The following is a 19,367-nucleotide window of genomic DNA, read 5'->3' on the forward strand; positions in this document are numbered from 1 at the left end:
GAGGGCCGAGTGCCGTTACCGCGGTACGCGCACTCGTGTGTGCTGTTCGGCGACAAGATATTCATGTACGGTGGCGTCGTGCAGAACTCTACGGTGACCAATGAGATCTGGGCATTCGACGTGTCCGCCAAGGTCTGGGAAAACGTCACTGTGCACGACGATGATTGTTACAACAAAACGATGTGTGGCCCACTGAAGGTGCGTATATTTATTTAATCCGAAGAATATAATGTGTGATATATTTAAACCGCTTGCCTGAAGATGTATACGCTTTGGAGAACTGTGGCCGAGTCATTCTTTCCGTATTCTATTAGATAATCAAAAATTCGCCCTGCGTATAAAGTATAAATATACATAGTTCAAAACAGCAGTAAAAAGTAGCAGTTTTTGAGTTTGATTTTTTACGCCCTTGCAATGTAAAGGAGATGTATGAGTAATCTTTGAAAACTAACGAATACCGAATCTCAAATGATTCAAGAATCGTCGCCAGCCAAGAATTAATTAAAAAATTAATTTTGGATTTATAAAATAACAAATTATGTTTATTATAGTCGATATAATCTCGATTTAACAATTCTAAACTACTAATTGCTGGAAATTTTCTAAATAGCGTTAATCTAATGTTATTCATTTTTGTTTTTTAACTCTCAGTTGAGTCTCGTACGATATCTTGATTGTTTTAACAAATCATTTTTACAGGTAGCAGGACATACCGCGACTCGGGTGCAGAATTATGACAAGAAGGAGAAGATGATTGTGATATTCGGCTATTCGCCGCAATATGGTTACTTAAACACCGTCCAGGAGTACTCTTTGGGTACGCGCGAGTGGCAGATCGTAGAGACGAAAGGCTTTCCAGTGAAGGGCGGCTACGGGCACAGTTCCGCTTACGATCCCCTCACAAATCTCATTTATGTGTATGGTGGTTATGTGTCGGAGTCACAAAGCACGCATGTTTTGACCAGCCGGCTGTACTCGTATCATCCTAATGATTACGAGTGGCGGCTGCTTACGTCAGCGCCATCGGCGCGTTTCTTTCATACGGCCACTTTCGTCACGAGTGGACTAATGTTGGTGTTTGGCGGTAATATGCACAACGATACGCAGCAATCGCACGGGGCGCGATGCTACTCGGCTGATACCCTCGGTTATGATGTCACGTGTGACACGTGGCACCAGTACACCATGCCCAAAGATATGAACGATCTTCCGCGATACGGTCATAGCGCGACCGTCTTCGAGAAGTCGATGTATATCTACGGCGGCTTTGACGGTGAAATGCTCTCTGACATGCTAAGGTACTAATTTAATATATCTTGTTTTAAATGGAAAAAGATGCTTATTTATCCGCTTATCTGCAGATGCTGAGATATTGTTATTGTGTAGGTATACCCCCGGCAATTGCGAGTATTTCACGAATCAGAATCAGTGCCTGAATGCCAGGATAGGTGTGAAGTGCGTGTGGCATAAGCGGGACAGTCGATGTCTGCACATCACAAAGATACCGCAGCACGTGCTCAACGAAAAGGAATACGACGAAGTTTTGAAATGTCTGGGCGTTGGGCCGCCACGCGGTATGACATCGCATGGAGAACTCTGTAAGCTGTTCACCGACTGCGTCGCGTGCGTACAGACCTCGTATAATTGCGTGTGGTGTGGCAAGAGTTGTTTCCACGAGATGTGCCGGGACAATGTAAACTCGCCAAATTCGAAGGCCATTACGGAACTGAATCAGTGTAACATGAAAACCGGCATCGAGTGTTTACAACTGCATACATGCCATGCTTGCTTCAGCAATCCGCATTGCACTTGGTCATGGTCTAACGGACCCGACCGTTGCAAACCGAAAACTCGAGAGGTGTGTATGAGAGTATTTTAACACTTTATTTAGCATTTTATTATACAGGATTAGGGGGGGGGGGGTACGAAACATGGAATATTCATATATTCACAAATATCTTCTTTCGAAACGTTAAACACATAGTAAATAATTATAAGCATATATTCTAGTGAAGTATATTTAATGAAGATGCAATATTTGATATATTTCTCATGACAATCCCAGCTTGCAAGAAATTAACGATTGACAATTAATTTTTTAAATAGAGAGTGTTCAACAGCACGATCCCGGGACATAATGTACTGCATGGGCAGCTTTTGACTATGGACACATGCCGCAGTCCATGCGTGGAGTACACGTCGTGCCGCAATTGCACGGAATCTGACTGCATCTGGTGTCAAAACGAGGCCAAATGCGTAGAGAAGAATGCGTACCCGGCCAGTTTTCCATATGGACAGTGTCGCGAGTGGACGACGATAGATGCCCGGTGCCGCGCCATGGAGACCGGCAGGGAATGGTGCAGCTTTTATTCATCATGCGCCGCTTGCCGATCGGACCCCGGTTGCGGCTGGTGCGACGACGGATCGGGCACCGGGAAAGGTTCGTGCATGCCTGGTGGAGCTCGTGGCCCTAGCAGCAAAAGTTCAAACACGTGTTTTTTCGATCATTGGTACTTCACAACATGTCCAAGTAAGCAAGTTTTTTTTTGTTGAATCTCAGCTCTCTTTATGTCGCCTTATCACAATTATTGATTCGACTTCCTTGATTTTCACAGCTTGTCAGTGTAACGGTCACAGTAAGTGTCTTCCAAACAGTAGCGTATGCATTCAGCCATGCGGAAACTTGACTTATGGACCACACTGCGATAAGTGTATTCCCGGCTATTATGGTAGTCCACTCAATGGAGCTACGTGTCAGCGTACGTAATATCTTTTTTTCCACATGCTATGTCATTATTATTCGCAAACAAGAAGACATTTGAATGACATTTGTGTGCTCTTATTATAGCTTGCTCCTGTAACAATCAAGGCACTCAATGCACGAGCGAGACGGGCAAATGTTTTTGCACAACTAAAGGCATTATCGGCGATCACTGCGAGCGTTGTGACGTATCTGGTCTTTATCACGGAGATCCTACGAATAAAGGATCCTGTTTTTGTGAGTTTAATTGATGGAATATACTTTTTATTTTATACTTTAGTAGTTTATTTTATACTTTATTATTAAATTATTCCATCCGCTCATGTATTCGTGTTTTAGATGATTTGGCTATCGATTACCAATTTACGTTTAATCTAAGCAAGAAAGAGGATCGTCACTATCGGGCGATCAACTTCAAAAATTCACCACCGAAAGCCGACATTGATGCCGAATTTTCTATCACGTGTTCCGTGCTTGCCAAGATGAACGTGACCATTAAGAAAGTAAATAGTCCAGAAAAACCGCTGCTGCTCGGCGCAAATTGTACGACGACCATGTACAAGCAACGTTTCAGCAAAGCGGACTACAATTTCGGTAGCGAAGATAATAATACTCTCACTACGTTCTACGTGTATGTCTATGACTTTCAACCGCCACTGTGGATCCAGATCTCGTTCTCCCAGTATTCGAAACTGAATCTGCAGCAGTTTTTTATTACATTCTGCACGTGAGTACCATAACTTGGACTTCCAAGTATTTTTTAATCCAAAATAAAGCGAATTAAAATTCTGTTAAATGTATAAGTGCAATGCGCGAAGAATAATCTTAAGATATGACAGATCCATTGGTACGCTTTATTTTTTTTAAGTTTTCTATACTCTCTTTGCCATGTTGAACCTCAGGCAGTACTTACTTGTAAACTAGAGATTACATGCCACCGCACAGGTGCTTCCTTGCTCTGCTACTGGTGGCCGCCATTCTTTGGAAGATCAAGCAAAAATACGACATGTATCGACGAAGACAAAGGCTCTTCCTGGAAATGGAACAAATGGCCAGCAGGGCGTTCAGTCAAGTTCTGGTGGAGATCGAGAGGCGCGACGTTGACAGCTCGGATCCAGAACGCGGTGATGCCGACTTTACGAATTGTCGTAAAAAAAAGAAGGTAAACGTAAATGTTTTGTTTAGATATTTTTACATATTCTTAGATATGTTTACATATTCTTAATGACATATGTAACTCTGCACTTATTTCTAATTAAACACATTTAATTACACGTTTAACATTAAATGATTTTGTGGTAAGGAGAAGGTAAATTTTCTCAGAGAAGATTCTTACACATTTTTTAAGAAATTTAGATATTTTATTTTTGCTGTTACGTGAATTCTTACATCTTGCAACTAGAGTACATAATTCAATTAAGGCTTATATTTTTATCGGATATGTTATTTTCGCATAGGATGCTCCTAGTCCGATCGCACTGGAGCCTTGTTGTGGTAACAGAGCGGCAGTTCTGTCGCTGCTAGTCAGATTGCCGACTGGCGGCGAGCCTTATACGCCAGCCGGACAGAGCGCTGGCCTAGCCGTGGCATCCGCTTTGGTGACGCTAGGCAGTCCACGCAGACCATCTCAGGAATTAACGACGAAGGAGCCGAAGAAGACAAGGAAGTCCGCCAGCCAACATCCGGACTCTACTTGCATTTAGCGGTAAACCAACGAGATATCACGATAGGATGTGACTATGATAAGCCTTAGAGTTGTTTCTGTGATCTTGCCCGCGCTTGATACGGCAGGACAATTTATCTTCGTGCGAACGATAATCGCGCTGAGATGAAAACGGAGAACATACGCGAAAATTTTACTCGTTGACGCGCGACTGATCGGTGAATCGAACAATTCGGTTATTTTATCCGAAGAGTCGGTTGAGCGTGTAACACTAGATATAGATATATGCTTTCCTTATCGAGTAGAAGGAAACGCCTTTAGCCGAGGAGCGAATGGACTGCTCCGACCGGTTACGTCCGCTAATCATGGTAAGTAACATTTTCTTTTTAGACTCGAGCTGCATGATATGTTTTCATGTATCGAAAGGGCCGTGATTGATCACTCGGCTAACATTCGGAAACGTAATCGAGTTTCTTTTAAAGATCTCGATTAACGGTGTACAGTGTTGTATAGATGGTTAGATAATCGTTTTTGTCGAAGATGTTACAATACGATGTGTTGGTCGCGTGAATAAACTGGTCTCGTGCATATTCGAAAAGCTTTTATTCGCTGCATCTGTTTTAGAAAAAATGTATTTATATATAATTTAGGATATATTATATATAATATATTTAATTATCGTGTGTAAATATAAAAAAAAACATCTAAGAAAACTGCGATAAAAATTCAGAAATTTATGAAATAAAATGCTGCTTAAATCTGAAAAAATTAAATAGCTTTTGTTTTAAGTTCTTATATTTTTATTGTTTCTTTGGCATAATTTCTACAGTGCAGTGGATAAAACTTTGTAAATGCCATGAAAGAGTTATTAAAAGAATCTAATGTTACTGATGAAATGATTAAATTCGAAGAAGTACAACGCTTCGACATAAGCTATAAATAGGCTGTATTTTTGTCGGATTCGTATGAAAAGAAATTGATCGTTAATAGTGAAGATGGAAAAGGCGTACGAGTGGACGGGAAGGCAGTGAGTACGTCAAAGATCTCACTATTTATGCATCCATTTGTAGTGTGTAAAACTTATATTCTAAATCGATCGAAGTGAGTAGAGATAACAATTGCAGAGCCGGTACAGATTTAAGGAAGGTACAAATCGCGTATCCAGTCTTGTGCGCATTTTACATTAGATTATTAGAATGTTGTGCCAAATCAGTCTTTCTTTCTTCGGTGTAAATGCAGATTATTTGTCGAAACAAACTTTGGTCAGTCAGAATCATTTGCAGGAGCAAGTATTTTTACTTTGTTACCTCTATTCACTGTGATTGTGCAATTAATTTTTGTTGTACGACTGAAAATTTGCGGAATTTAATATTGACACCAATTAATGGCGTAATTTAATTACACATTTTTAACAATGCGTCAGTCATGCTCGAGCTTTTTGCCATAGCAAGCGAAAAACGGAAAGAATTCAACGTGGTCATTGTAATAAGAATCTCATTTGAAATTACATTTTTGTTTCATGGAGCAAGTAACGGTGCCAGTTGTCTCGCACGCTGGTTGCATGACTGTCTTTCTGAGCATTTAACTAATGTGTTTACGAGATTTGCATGTTTTTTACCTTTTTTTTTTCTAAAGAATTTACAAGCCTCTGCTTGTATTACGTTTGTTTAAATTAGTGATGAATATCGCATACTTCCATTTTTTTAATAGTAAATTTATACTTTACTTCTTACCGTTTCAAATACGAGGAAATAACTTGCAACGCGAAAACTCCACAAATTTTGTATACTTTATTAGCGAGAGATAACGCATAGACAAGTGCATAGAGTTCCAGCGCACTCCGATTTATGCGCGCGTGACACGTGTTTATATTAAGAAACCGGTCTTTTTCTTCTCGAAACTTTCATGGTAACAGAGAAAAGGGAGTCATTGCCGTAAAATTCATACAAATAGGTACATATATTACATATTTCTTCTATAAATATGTTAACTTGTGTTACAATAATTAAGCTTTTTTTATTGCGTAATGTATGTATGTACGTGCGTATATACATACATATATACATATATATTTATCATATGTATGTATGGTATTGTATTTATGTAATTGGTGCGTATTTGAGCGGGCGAATTATATAAACGACGATTTGTTATTACTTGAATTAGCGCAAATACAATGCATTTTATTATGACATTTAATACTCATAACTCTTTGTCTTTATATTGTTTAAAATATTAATTTATATAAAGACGACGGTCAGGAGAGGCGTATATACATATATATTATAAATTAGAATCGCTCTCTTTTAAGCGATAAAATGCGCATTCTATCTCAAATATATTTTTCGTACCAAAGAAAGCTCTATAGATATGAATAAAATCGTTATTGCGCACGTAGAGGACTAGATAGCACGCAACACAATCAATCGATTATTATGTAACGATTAGAAATAATTTTGTAATTGTTGGCCGCGTTTTTAAGAAATAATTTTCCGTCAACGGTAATGTAGATCTGATTATTATTTATTGTCGAATTTACTTTTTGATACAATCAGTTTTTGTACTCTAGCGTGAGAAGTAATCTCGTTTAAGAGATAATAATTAACTCTTTTCTTATGAGCGCCAAAAAAAAACAAGTATATTTTATTAAAATATATTTTATTGGATATATTATATTGCGAAATACTTTTTATCGTATATATAATTTATATAAACGAATGAGCGTCTTTATATCTTTGATTCTCTTGTTGCCACGACACGTGCGATTATTTATTTCCGACAGTTTGATAGTTATCAAAATTATCAAGTAATTTTATCAAGACCTACCGAGAGTATCGCTTTTTACTCTTTCGTATTCGCGTGTCAGTAATTTCGGCAACGAAAGGATCGAGATTGAAACGCAAGAGAGTTTGAAAATATTGTTCGTCTAGAATAAATTTTTACGTCGGTAAAAAGTAGGCGTATACTATGTTATTAGAAATATCGTTTGAATTCGCGATACTTTCAACGTGTAAATATTCGATGCTTTCAGTGTTGATTCTAAATTATCAGGACGACGGTCCACCGGCGCTCATATATACATATATGTTTTTTTTTCGTCCCGTTCTTACGTTGTACTTGAGAAATTTACCATCGAGGGGCGAAGGTCGGCTCTCGGAGAGTAAAGTTTTCAAACGGGATATCTCCATCGAGACTCTATCGAAAGATAAAACTCTTGAACGAACGGTCGTTGAAAGTCGCTCTTTCAATTCTATGCTAGACTAGATATTATCACCGTCGAGAGTCTCGCCCTCGGAGGATAAAACTCTCAAACGTACGCCCCGGCTTCGACTTTCTGTCTGTCGCGTTTGTTGTACACTGTAACACTGCCAATATAATATTCCTCTACTTCATTGATCTTTTACATACAATATGCTTCGTCTTCGACCCCGAGACGACGGCCGGTCTCCCCCACCGCGCCGATCGATTTTTGCGACTGATAACACGTGCGAACCATCGATATTCCGCAATCTCTTCTTATCTCTCTCTCTCTCTCCCTCTCTTTCCGACGAAGATCACGCATACTTGTATGTTTGGGATCGCGACGGGACTAGCGTTGTTCGTCGTTCTTAAGAGGCTCTCTTAGAAAGGCTTAAATAATATATAAAAATAGAATAGTATAATACGTCGCACATATTCACTCTTCTTGCCTTTATTTATTTGGCACAAAAGATTAAAGGACAAAATAGGAATCTTCTATCGTTATTTTTTGAATCTTCCAAATTCAATGAAAAATCTGTCATGTATGTATTAGTACATATAATTGAATTAATCTTATATGTATAAAAAATATGTATAATTATATATATTATATATAATATGTTACATAATTTATATATATATATATTATATATAGGGGAGACCGGGGCTAACTCGACACAATTTTTTCAAAGGCAATTTTCAACAATTAATTAAAATTTTCAAGCAACGTTAATGGACACATTTAAAGAGCGTTCCTTCAGGTACAAAATTGCTTAAGGAAATTTTGCTGTACGTCGCTTAGTTTTGCCCGAAAGCTCGATGAAAGAGTAGACCATTTTTGAGAGATCAGAAAAATTACTTTTCACTATCAAAAACGCTTATGTCGCGTTAAAAATTACACTATAACTCAGAATGTTACCAAATTCCGTTGATAATACTGACACATAAAGACGCATTTACAGTAGAAAAGGCAAGTTTCTACGATATATTTAAATTGGCAAAAAGCCTAGTGTCAAGTTTGCCCCGGTGTCGAGTTAGCCCCGGTCTCCTCTACACAGTAAAAAATTTTGTGTATTTTTATTAAAAATGGATCTTGTTAAAATTTTTGTGTTAAAAATGTAACATACTTATGTGTTAATTTAACTAATTTTGATTATATTATGTAATTTTTTTGTGTTAAATTTATATTTAAGTAAATTAAATGTTAAAATATCACATTTTACATTTAATTGTAAGATTAACATAAAAATAATGTAGTTTTGTTAAAAAAATATATTTTTTTTATTTATATTTAACATTATACAATTTATATATATATATACAGATGTCTATTGTACCTACAAAAATGTTAAATTAACACAAAAATTTGAGTGGACCGTTTGGAACATGTGAAATGTGTTGAATTTAACACAAATTTTTTTACTGTGAATGTATGTGTATATGTATGTACAGAATGAGGAACGATCTTTCGGTCAGATAAGTCAAGGCGTACTGTGTATAAATTTCAACATACATTTTTTCAAATAAGTCATATTCGAAAGCAGAATAAGTAGAATAAAGTCATTAACTGTATAATAGAGACTATTAGAACTATAAATCGATAAAATGCTATTAGAAGGAAATTTGTAATTACGTGGATCGATTCAGTCGCGTACTAATTGTCCCTTAATTCCCGCGCAAGACGTTTCGCGTAGGAGCGAACGAACATCGCAAGTACTCCCATCGCGATCCCAAAGAATCCCTTCGATTTTCTTCTTTCGAAAGAGGAAAAAGAGCAAAAGAGGAGAAATCTCTCCTTCCCCGCGAAGACTCGAAGAACATTTGCGATCTTTCCGAGAGGCGAGATCTTCTCGAGATCTTTTAATCGTAAAATGTAGATCTTAAGGTTGGAGGGCGTACGACGATGTAAAATATATATCCATTTCTACGGATACTCGAGTCACCGATCTTAGCCGTTAAGGATTCTTAAGCGCCGCCGGTATGTGAAACTCGGACGATGCTTATCACGAGCTCACCGAACGGGAAGATATCGCGATGCGTCAGGACACGACTAAAGTTCGAATTTACAGAATAAGAGAGAGACTGTTCTCGCATATATATACATACACACGTATACATATACGCAGACACCCAGAACCGGGAACACAGACGAGCGTATAATAAGAATACTTAATAATCTAACTGAATAAGTATACATGTGATTGTGTATATTATACATAGCTCGCGACGATTTTTCTAGGAACACAATCGAAGATATTTATTTTTATTCGAGCGTAAGCGTAAGGCACACAAACTATTTGATAAAAATCTGCAGGTCGATGGAACGATTTAAATCTCTTCGACGCGAGTCTCGCGAGGATATTTGAGAAACGAATAAAATGGAAACGTGATGGCAAACGCGCGTTCAATGTAACGCGTATGTATTATACAGTGTAAAGTCTGAGAAATATTTGTACACGCGATATTAGCGTCGCCTTCTTACTTTGGATCGACATCGTCGTTAGAGAGAGCGAGGTGTGTATCAAGTGTCAAAGCGATTTTGAATTATCCTCACGGAAATTTATCGCCGCCCGTTACGTTCTTCTTCCATCTCCCAATACTATGTACATCGTACTACAACGTTTCTCGTTGAGAAAGATTAAAGTCCCAAGCTTTTGTAACACTCCCATGTGGACCCTTGACAGTCTTTCGCGTGCTACAGCCGCTCGAGCTTAATAACGATCGTTTTCATCCTATACATATAAGCTCATTACTTGTGTATATAACGTCATACGGAGGAACATTATTATTATTATTATTATTTCAAGCGATGAAAAAGAAAGCAACGAAGAAAGGCTTCCGAAACGATTGTATCTCAAAGATGATATCTCTGTTCGTTTTCGAAACGCGCGCAAAAAGTCAAAGATAATCTTCGATTTTTTTTTTTAGTCGAGTTATTCTACGTTTTAATGGAATCGTTTTAAAGGGAGAAAGTGGCTCGCTCGCCTCACCACATTTTGCCTATTCAGCTTACTTTTTTCAACGTAAGGTATTTTTAGTCTCGAGAATTAGACTTTCCCGGCCGAGCTTGGCGTGCCGTGTGCTGAACTTTTGAACTATTTTTAGATTTTATACGTGTGGGTGGCATCTCTCTCTTTTTGCATTAAAAACTCTTAAAAAGAGGCCCTTAACTCTCGTTTCTCTTTATTTTCTTTAAATTGCAATGGAGCGTAGCGTGCCGAGTGGTAAAGAACCATCAAAATTTCTCAATTGATAAAAAGGTATCGCGAGCGTAGAAATCTTTGGATTCATTTCATACGAATAATTCACATGCGACACTTACACGATCTGTCAAACATAACTTGAAAAATTTCAGTTAAAAGCTTTAGGTCTTTTCAATTTTCGTTACGGATTTGATGAATTAGAACATTGATTAAATCGAACGAAATTTTATATCGCCGAAACCAGAAATTCCGTATGATTTTAACGTTGCGCACACCTGTTGGCTTGTTAGCTATTAATTTGTTACGTTATATTGTACATGAAAATATGATAATTTACTTATTTTAAATTATATAAAATAAAATTCGTCACTTCTGATTGTAGAAGACGAAACTTCTTAAAAATATATATAAAAATGTACGTCTCAGTTGAAGCTTGAATTATAGTTCAACACATTTAAGCACGTGCGCGCGCGCGCCATGCTGTCGATATTTACAATAGAACCCAGTACGCATATCCTGTACCGTCGGAAGTTAAACCGAGAAAGTAATTGCGAGAACGAGAATTGTGGATATATTTTTAGATTGTCGCGCAAATGCATCGAATAAGACGAGAAGAAGCGTGAACGATTGCAGCTCCGTGCACGCGCATACCTTATCATCCAATCACACATATTCAGCTTTATCTAGTCTACAATAAGAAATGAGCGTGACCGCGTGCGAATGGATGGTTGTAATACCTATCGGCGAGAGTAAAAGACTTGCTCTCCGAGAGACACATTTTTTTGCAACAAAATTCTCGAGTGTTCAGTCTAAGTAAAAGAAATTATTTGCTCTTGAATCGTCCAATCAGATACCGGCTGCGTCTTTCAGTCTTTTTCCTACATTTTTCTTATATTTGCAAGGATAACTTTTTATAATTAACGATTCACAAATGAGAGATGTAAAAAGAATTCCCTAACTTGGGAATGCAGGATTCGTGCAGGATTTATGCAGAATTATTTGTGGAATTTTTAATGATTTCATGTATCTGTACCCCGATAGCACCAATATCCTATAAATATTCATATAACGTCCATAGGCATTCTGGACATAATATGGACACATCCATATAGGATATTGTGTGCTGTCTGGGTAATAGTAACTTATTTTTTTGGTTATATTTTTTACATACCACGATGTGTATCACGATGTATTAATCGAGGTTCGTACTCCTAAGCAAAGATTAAATTTAATTTATCGCACCATCGATTCGCGCTCGCGAATGGTAATGACGTTTGAAAATCGATCGCGTGATGAAGTGGACAGCTATGTGTTTAATGAAAAAATTCATGTTAGTCAGGAGAAGAATAACTTGGATTGTCAAAAGGTCTGGCGAATGACACATTTTTCATTTTTCCTAGAGAACTTATCTTATATAAAGAACAAGAGAATTATCTTGAAGAAGAGAATCGAAAGCGAGGATGAGGAGAGAATGAGAAAGGGAGAGAATGCGCGTGCGTATGTGCATATGTGCGTATGTGCGTATATGTAAGTGTGTGAGATCGTGTATAGGTGACTTGAAATTATGCTCGTATTTTTGTGCTAGAAGTTAGAATGCGTAGAAAATTATTGCGAACGTCGTGCGAGCTTGTGCAGACGAATGGTATATATTGTATTATATCAAATAAAACAGATATTGTTTAAATAAAATTGATATACATAAACTTAATCGTGCATGTGTGCCCGTGTATTTATTTATTCCCTGTCAAACACGTGTGTTATTTTCCCCGAAAATTAAATTAATGCAAGGGCGATCATGAATCATGATGATGTAAGAAGACAGGTGTAGCAAGTCTATAAGCAGTGTTCTACATTAAAAAAATAAGAATCCCTAAATTTTATCCTTAAATTAGGAAAAAATCCTGAAATGTTTCAGTCGTTTCAGATGAGGGAAATACACTATAATTATAACATTAAATAATAGACAAATAATTTTATTTTGAAACTCTGGAATAAATTCTTTGCTAAATACATAAATAGCAAATAAAATTAATATAATAAAATTAAATACAGTAATTATATTTATTTACAAAAACACGTGATAATGAAGATAAAGTATATTTTATACTTCATTTTCATTATCACTTAATTCTTGGCATTCTTTGTGATGATCATACATTGATTTATTATATAATGCTCGGTGTTTACTCCGTAACAATAAAATCATAGCAGGAGTTAACTGCTCTTTTGGCATGTAGAATACCAACAATTGTATCCGTTTTTAAATGATTTCTTCGATCAGTTAAAATTAATTTTACATGGGAAAAAATTCGTTCAACACCAGCACTAGCATGGGGTAATGTTAATATTTTTTTCACAAAATTGCACAACTTAGGGCAAAGCAGAGAGTTATCTCTTTTTTTAAGCATACTAATTCTTCTCCAGCATTCACTAACAGACAATGACTCAATATTATACTCATCTTGATTTGCAAAAGCTTTTAATTGTCTCCATTCGTGGGACAATTGAATTGTAATCACTTTCTTTTACTAATAACGGAAAATGAGGATATACGTGTGCAATTGAACGAATAGTTTTTCCTTTAATAACTTCAGGAGTCAAAAAACTTAAAGCTGCAATGGATTCAAGTTTTTGTAAGGGAAATCGCCGATAAATTTGACTAGCACTTTCAATAAAAAAAGCCAAACAATCCAATCGAAATGTTTTTGCCATCAGTTACGGTCGATTTAAATTACTTTAATTGTTATTCTATTCACTGGCAAAATAAATTTGTTATTCTGTTTATTATTACATTGAAATGTAGAAAATAGACTTTTTCGATAACGTCACATATAAAATATCGAATTTTCAAAATCATAATTCTTCTTTATATGTTCGGTAATGTGGTTTAATTTTTGTCTAGCGTAAAGATATGCATTTTAACTTTCTCGTACCGAAAAAGACTTTGGTGTCATGAAAGGAATACCTTAAGGACCTCGTGATCTATCATCGGTTAAACATCCTTGCTGTCAGAAAGACATGGTTGAGCGACATTGTTGACTCTAAATTAATCGCCATCAAATAATTACACACTACTTCGCTCTGACCATACCTCTAGCACGCGCAGAAGTGGCGTCGTCTTGTACGTTAACGGCTCGCTTCTGATGTTATCTACATAATTGATCGACCTCGGTTTATACGTTCCCCCCGATAACCAAGCGCGTTGATATCGTCGCTGTCTCTCTGCGCTTTGAGCTTTTTGCTCGTTTGCGACTTCTCTATCTTTTTCGTCACATTTTTACTACCTCTCAAAAACTCAATGTTTCTTAGTCACTATACAGTTATCTTTCGCTACGAGCACACCCCTCTATTTGACGTCGGTGAAATCCATCAGATTCTCAGTGGATAGAATTTAAAAATCCGCTTGATTATGATCGTCCCACGAGTGCGAGTACGATTTTTCAAGACAATGGACAAATTTATTTTGTCCATAGGGATAAACCTTTACGACTATGCTGACATTGTACACGTTCCAGTACTTAGCCAACAATTGTTGAATCGTATCCAGCATATCCCCAAACTCGTGTCTCCATTTCTCCTACTGTATCTGTAAATATGACCACATATCTCTTTTGTTATTATATAATCTCTGGATATAGCTAGAATACTTTCACGTTTTGTCTGAAAGGCTCCATCCTCTGTGCTGTCTTGTGTGTTCTCTTTTCATCGTCGTAATGCTCCTTCTACATTTCACAATTCCGAGTTCCATTCCTCTAATACCCCTGACACCCATTATCTCAATCTTTTATCCTTTCTCCTGATATCACACTACTAAGTTTCGTGCTGCTTTTTCTTACATTGTAATTAAATATTACAATAATTGTCTTCTTCCATATAATCTCGTTCTCCACTCTATCTTCATTTTGCACTGCTGCGGCTCGTTTCACCTCATCGCCAGCTTTATATTTTACCTGATGGCTAGTCTCGGATTTGTTATACTTTAATTAAATAAGATATTACACGGATGATTTGTGTGTGTGTGTGTGTGTGTGTGTTTGTGTGTCGTGTGCGATTATGTGATTAGGCGTTGTCGTTTCGTACGTTTATAGTACGTTTATAATGCATTAACTTTTTTATTATCAGTTACTGGCAGGTTTCACAGCAATATTGTATGGTGCCTCATCTTTTGCATGTATACTTTTTTGACTCTTACATTTTTATCTATCTTGATCTTCTTATAGTTTTCAGAAATGTTATACATTACAATAAAAATATTATTATTATTAAATATGTGGATATAAACATATTAATACGTTTAAATTGGCATTTAATAAAGCATTGATAAAAAAATTATTTTATTAAACGTGTGAATATAAATATATGTACATATATATATATATATATATATATATATGTATATATATATATATTAAAGTAGATATTTAATAAAAGAAATTATATAATTTCAAGACTTTTCCTCAAGTATAGAAACTGTAAATAGTAAATTGAATGCGCGCAAGAACTATTTTTCCGATATATTAATTAACCAATATATAACTTGGATAACTTTTAACTAGTATGTATTTTACAGATCAATATTACAACGTTTCATATACTACTCCGCTGCTGCGCATCCGCATCGTATCGGTGAGTGCTGAATTATTTTTTAATGTGAGGTAATGGATCTGTGAGGAAGGAAATAGTAGAGATAAATGTAACATCCGCGTCTCCATAGATCCTGCCTTATTGCCTATTATATTGCCTTAAAATGGATGGGCTAGATTAGACTAGTACTTGTGCAATTATTGGTTGATGTAATTATATATGGATGCCAGACGCTTAAAGCGCACAAGATAAGGTATAAGCAAAAAACATAACACAGAAGGAGTTTCCTGTTAAATATTTCGCACTTGGATCGAGCTCGATAAAAAATAATGACAGAAAGATTAATAATGCTAGAAAAATTTTTGCAAAAGAAAAATTTATTGTTGTAAAACTAAATAAAGTTTTATAACGATATTATTGTTCTTTACACTTTTTATCTTTTAAACACACTAAATATAGTTTATAATAAATCCAGAGACTACCATGAGAGTACGATATATTAATAATATTATTTGAGCAATTTTTTATGTATATTATAATTCGTTAACTTTTTAAGTTGACAATGAAGGATAAAGCCGAAAAGACAGAAAGAAGCATCATAAGATTAAGACAAATAAAATATTAACATCTTTTCAGAATATAAAATGTGTATTTGGTTTTATTCCCTTCATGCCATGGAATTCATATCTTACGGATGATGAAGATCAGAAGAAAATGTTTTTTTTGTGTACATTTACGTGAAATAAATGTAAATTGAGAGGTATGAAGGAAATACGACAGGGAACGAATGTTAATGTTTAGATATATTTCTTATTTTCCTCTCTTTTTCCAAATATCTTTTAGAAATAGCAATATTATGTAGCAATCAAAGTCTCGCTGCGTTTGGCTTTCCTATTTCCTTCAAAGATCAAACATAGTATAAACTGTTGCAATATTCAGAGACTCTTTTTTAACATTTTTTTCAACATTCGTACTTTTAACATGAATATATAACAAGCATAAATAAAAAAATTAACGGAAAATATTTTGCAGTCACAATATTAATCGCAATATTTTGCAGTTACATGATTTATACATATGTAACAAGAGAAACGCGCTAATGATTATTATATTTGTATTTATTCTTGTAATGTAATTTTGTACTAATTTTTTATAGCCTGTCTATATTTATTGATAATTTTATATTTGCTTGAAACAGATTGAAATGAGAAATTATTTTAATGTGAGATCTAGTAAAACGACAAAACAAGATTTTTTTACACATAATACGCATAATTAAGTTATTTCAGAATTTCACAATAAGATATACTTAATTTTACAAAGCATAAAAATTATAAAACTTTAATCCTTTTAAATTAAATTTAATACATATATAAAACATATGTAATTTGCATGAGTTAGAGAAATTTTAAATAAGGCAATATTCTCAACTTTGTTGTTTTATCTTGAAAATACAGAGGGATGCAAGTGCGTCCCTCTGTACTTGTATCATTTTCACATAGTAGTTAAGCTTTCGAGACAGCAAGATCTTGTTCTGTATAGTCTTGTTTACCGGGATTAGCCACAGAATACTTTGTCGCTAACGGCTACTGAATTTACCTCCCTTGCGAAGAGCAATCTGCTTAAGAGCGGGACTTCCCGAGACATTTATTTGTCGAGTAAATACGAGCCGGCAGCTGTTGGGTTATCGAAGGACCGAAACGTAATTCTCCGTGCTTGATAATCGCCGACGAATCCTCACATGATATCGCATGCCGTGCCCCCCTTTGCGAAATGCATTACGATTTTGTCTAATCGTCAGTATAAATACACCATTTTCCGACGACCTCTCGACCGTTACGTTATCGATTAGATTGCGGATAAACGCATCATTATAAAATCGTAGAAGCTCTAATTAACAAAACATATACGATACTAGACTTACAATAAGAGCAGAATGTTTGAATACACTGTTAAATTCGTAGTGTCAAATTTTACTCAATTTGAGTTATTTTTAACCATCCCTATATGTATAAAATATAGTCAGATTACAAAATAACTATACTAAAAAAATAAATATAAAAACCTATATAACACATTATTTATATTATTATACAATTTAATAATATAATTTTAGATGGAGTAAGAAAAGTTGTATCTCACAAACTGAAATAATAGATCTTTTTGTCATTGAAACAAATATAAACAGAAGAATAAAAAATTAAAAAATAATTTTACTTTTAATAAATCTAGTGCATTTTATTTTAATACGTTATTATTTTCTTAATGTCTCAATATAATGTTTATCTATATTTTAGTGTCTTAAATTCCTAATAAAAACATTTTTAATTGAATAAATAAAACTATCACTCTCATAAATAGGTGATGGAACTCTTGTAGAAATTCACGTATCATTCAGATATATGAGTGACATATGCATGGTAGTCAAAGTCGTAAAACGCAGCCTGCAGCAACGAGATACCAAGTTTTTAATGAATGATTATTGTAATGAAAATCTCTGTAAATAAGCGACGAAATTAATTACGGAAAAGCGAGCGATATTGAGCTGCGACGACGCGCAACATTTTAACGAAGCATTTTGACTCAAAGTCGCTCGCATCTGCCGGCTCCCAGGGCTTGACAAACGGATTCGTACAGCTAATTGCGCGATTCCATACAAATGTCTCCGTACATCCTTACGTAATGCCTTTCGTATTAAGTTCTGTCTTCTCATACGAACTTTATCATGCCTTATTTCGTTGTCCCGAATTAAAGCGTATCGTAGAGTATTGCGTGCAAAACAATAATTTAAGTAATTAAATAAAAATCTTTTACATAGATCACTCACTGTGCAGTACACAGATCCCCTATTGCTGGCACGCAAATCCTTTTTGAATGCAGTAATTAAATTAATTACCGTGTTTCTCTTTACGCGCGCGTGCGATTCCTGGTTCTTTCATATTACTATATCAAAAAGATTTCTGACAGGTTTTATTATAGAAAAAGAGCTGTCTGGTTTAAATAAGAAATTAGATGCACGGAAAACGAATTTATAAAGTATAATATATATCTACAAACATATAAGAACAAAGTTATTTCAATTAACGCGTGATAAATATATTATAGAAGGTATTGAATTATAGTTATCCATCAGTCATAAAATACATTTTTGTTTGATTGTTTAATTAGATTGAATAATCGATGTAAACATTTAATGATCTAATGAGATTTTAATTGCCAAAGTTATTCAGTCGCATTCGCACTTCAGGAGCATATCGTCGTGGCCGACGACAGTCGCGTTATATAGTAATGTTGGATGACTTTAATATTTGCCAAGCCCGTTCCTCGGGCGCGATATTGCATAGGACTACATGTTTACGTAATATGCTATTGTTTTCGTTGCAGCAAACAGATGAGTGCCATACGGGCGCGTAAATTTACGAAATGTACATACCTCGCAGCACAACTTTGCTTCCTAGCACGGGTTGTTTAATTAGAAATGTTAATTAATAGAGCTGAGCAATAATGTTCACTTGCTGCTGATTGTAAACGTCTTTATGAACGCATTTAGAAACGGCAATTGTTGAATATTTCCTACGTTTTAATTTTCATCTTTTATATTTTACCTTTGTACCTTTTTTTATACTGCAAATTAACTGACATACATGTGTTGCGTAAAAATACATATTTTCGTATTTTTAAAGGAGTAATGTGGAGAACAAATTCTTAACATTTAATCATTTCTATATGTAGCTTTAAGATATAAAATAATCCTTTTTTGCACGTAAAAGTAACTTATCTCGACTAAATATATTTTATACTTTATATAGGCACATGTAAGAAACGATAATATGTAAGAAAGTCATGCGACGCTTCTGTTAAAATCTTTTATAAATTTATAGATCCTTTGAAAGTTTTATTACAATAAGAATTATAA

At 35.4% G+C, this 19,367-nt stretch overlaps 1 protein-coding gene across 2 annotated transcripts in view; it reads left to right on the forward strand.

The window, feature by feature from the left end:
* Positions 1-12,575, forward strand: part of Dsd (attractin-like protein dsd) — a 35,176-nt gene extending 22,601 nt beyond the window's left edge. Inside the window, exons 4-12 of one of the 2 annotated variants that reach the window (XM_077422642.1) lie at positions 1-198; positions 700-1,298; positions 1,387-1,858; positions 2,107-2,530; positions 2,616-2,759; positions 2,849-2,998; positions 3,101-3,488; positions 3,686-3,923; positions 4,219-12,575. The exon at positions 1-198 is cut by the window's left edge and continues 200 nt beyond it. In XM_077422642.1, coding sequence (XP_077278768.1) covers positions 1-198; positions 700-1,298; positions 1,387-1,858; positions 2,107-2,530; positions 2,616-2,759; positions 2,849-2,998; positions 3,101-3,488; positions 3,686-3,923; positions 4,219-4,464 — 2,859 coding nt within the window. In that variant the 3' untranslated portion in view covers positions 4,465-12,575. The remainder of the gene's footprint in view (positions 199-699; positions 1,299-1,386; positions 1,859-2,106; positions 2,531-2,615; positions 2,760-2,848; positions 2,999-3,100; positions 3,489-3,685; positions 3,924-4,218) is intronic. The other variant, XM_077422643.1, reaches the window with a different exon arrangement.
* Positions 12,576-19,367: the final 6,792 nt, after the last annotated feature.

This window comes from Temnothorax americanus, unplaced genomic scaffold (assembly GCF_048541705.1).
Source record: "Temnothorax americanus isolate GAGA-0224 unplaced genomic scaffold, ASM4854170v1 Scaffold72, whole genome shotgun sequence".
Classification (NCBI taxonomy): Eukaryota; Metazoa; Arthropoda; class Insecta; order Hymenoptera; family Formicidae; genus Temnothorax; species Temnothorax americanus.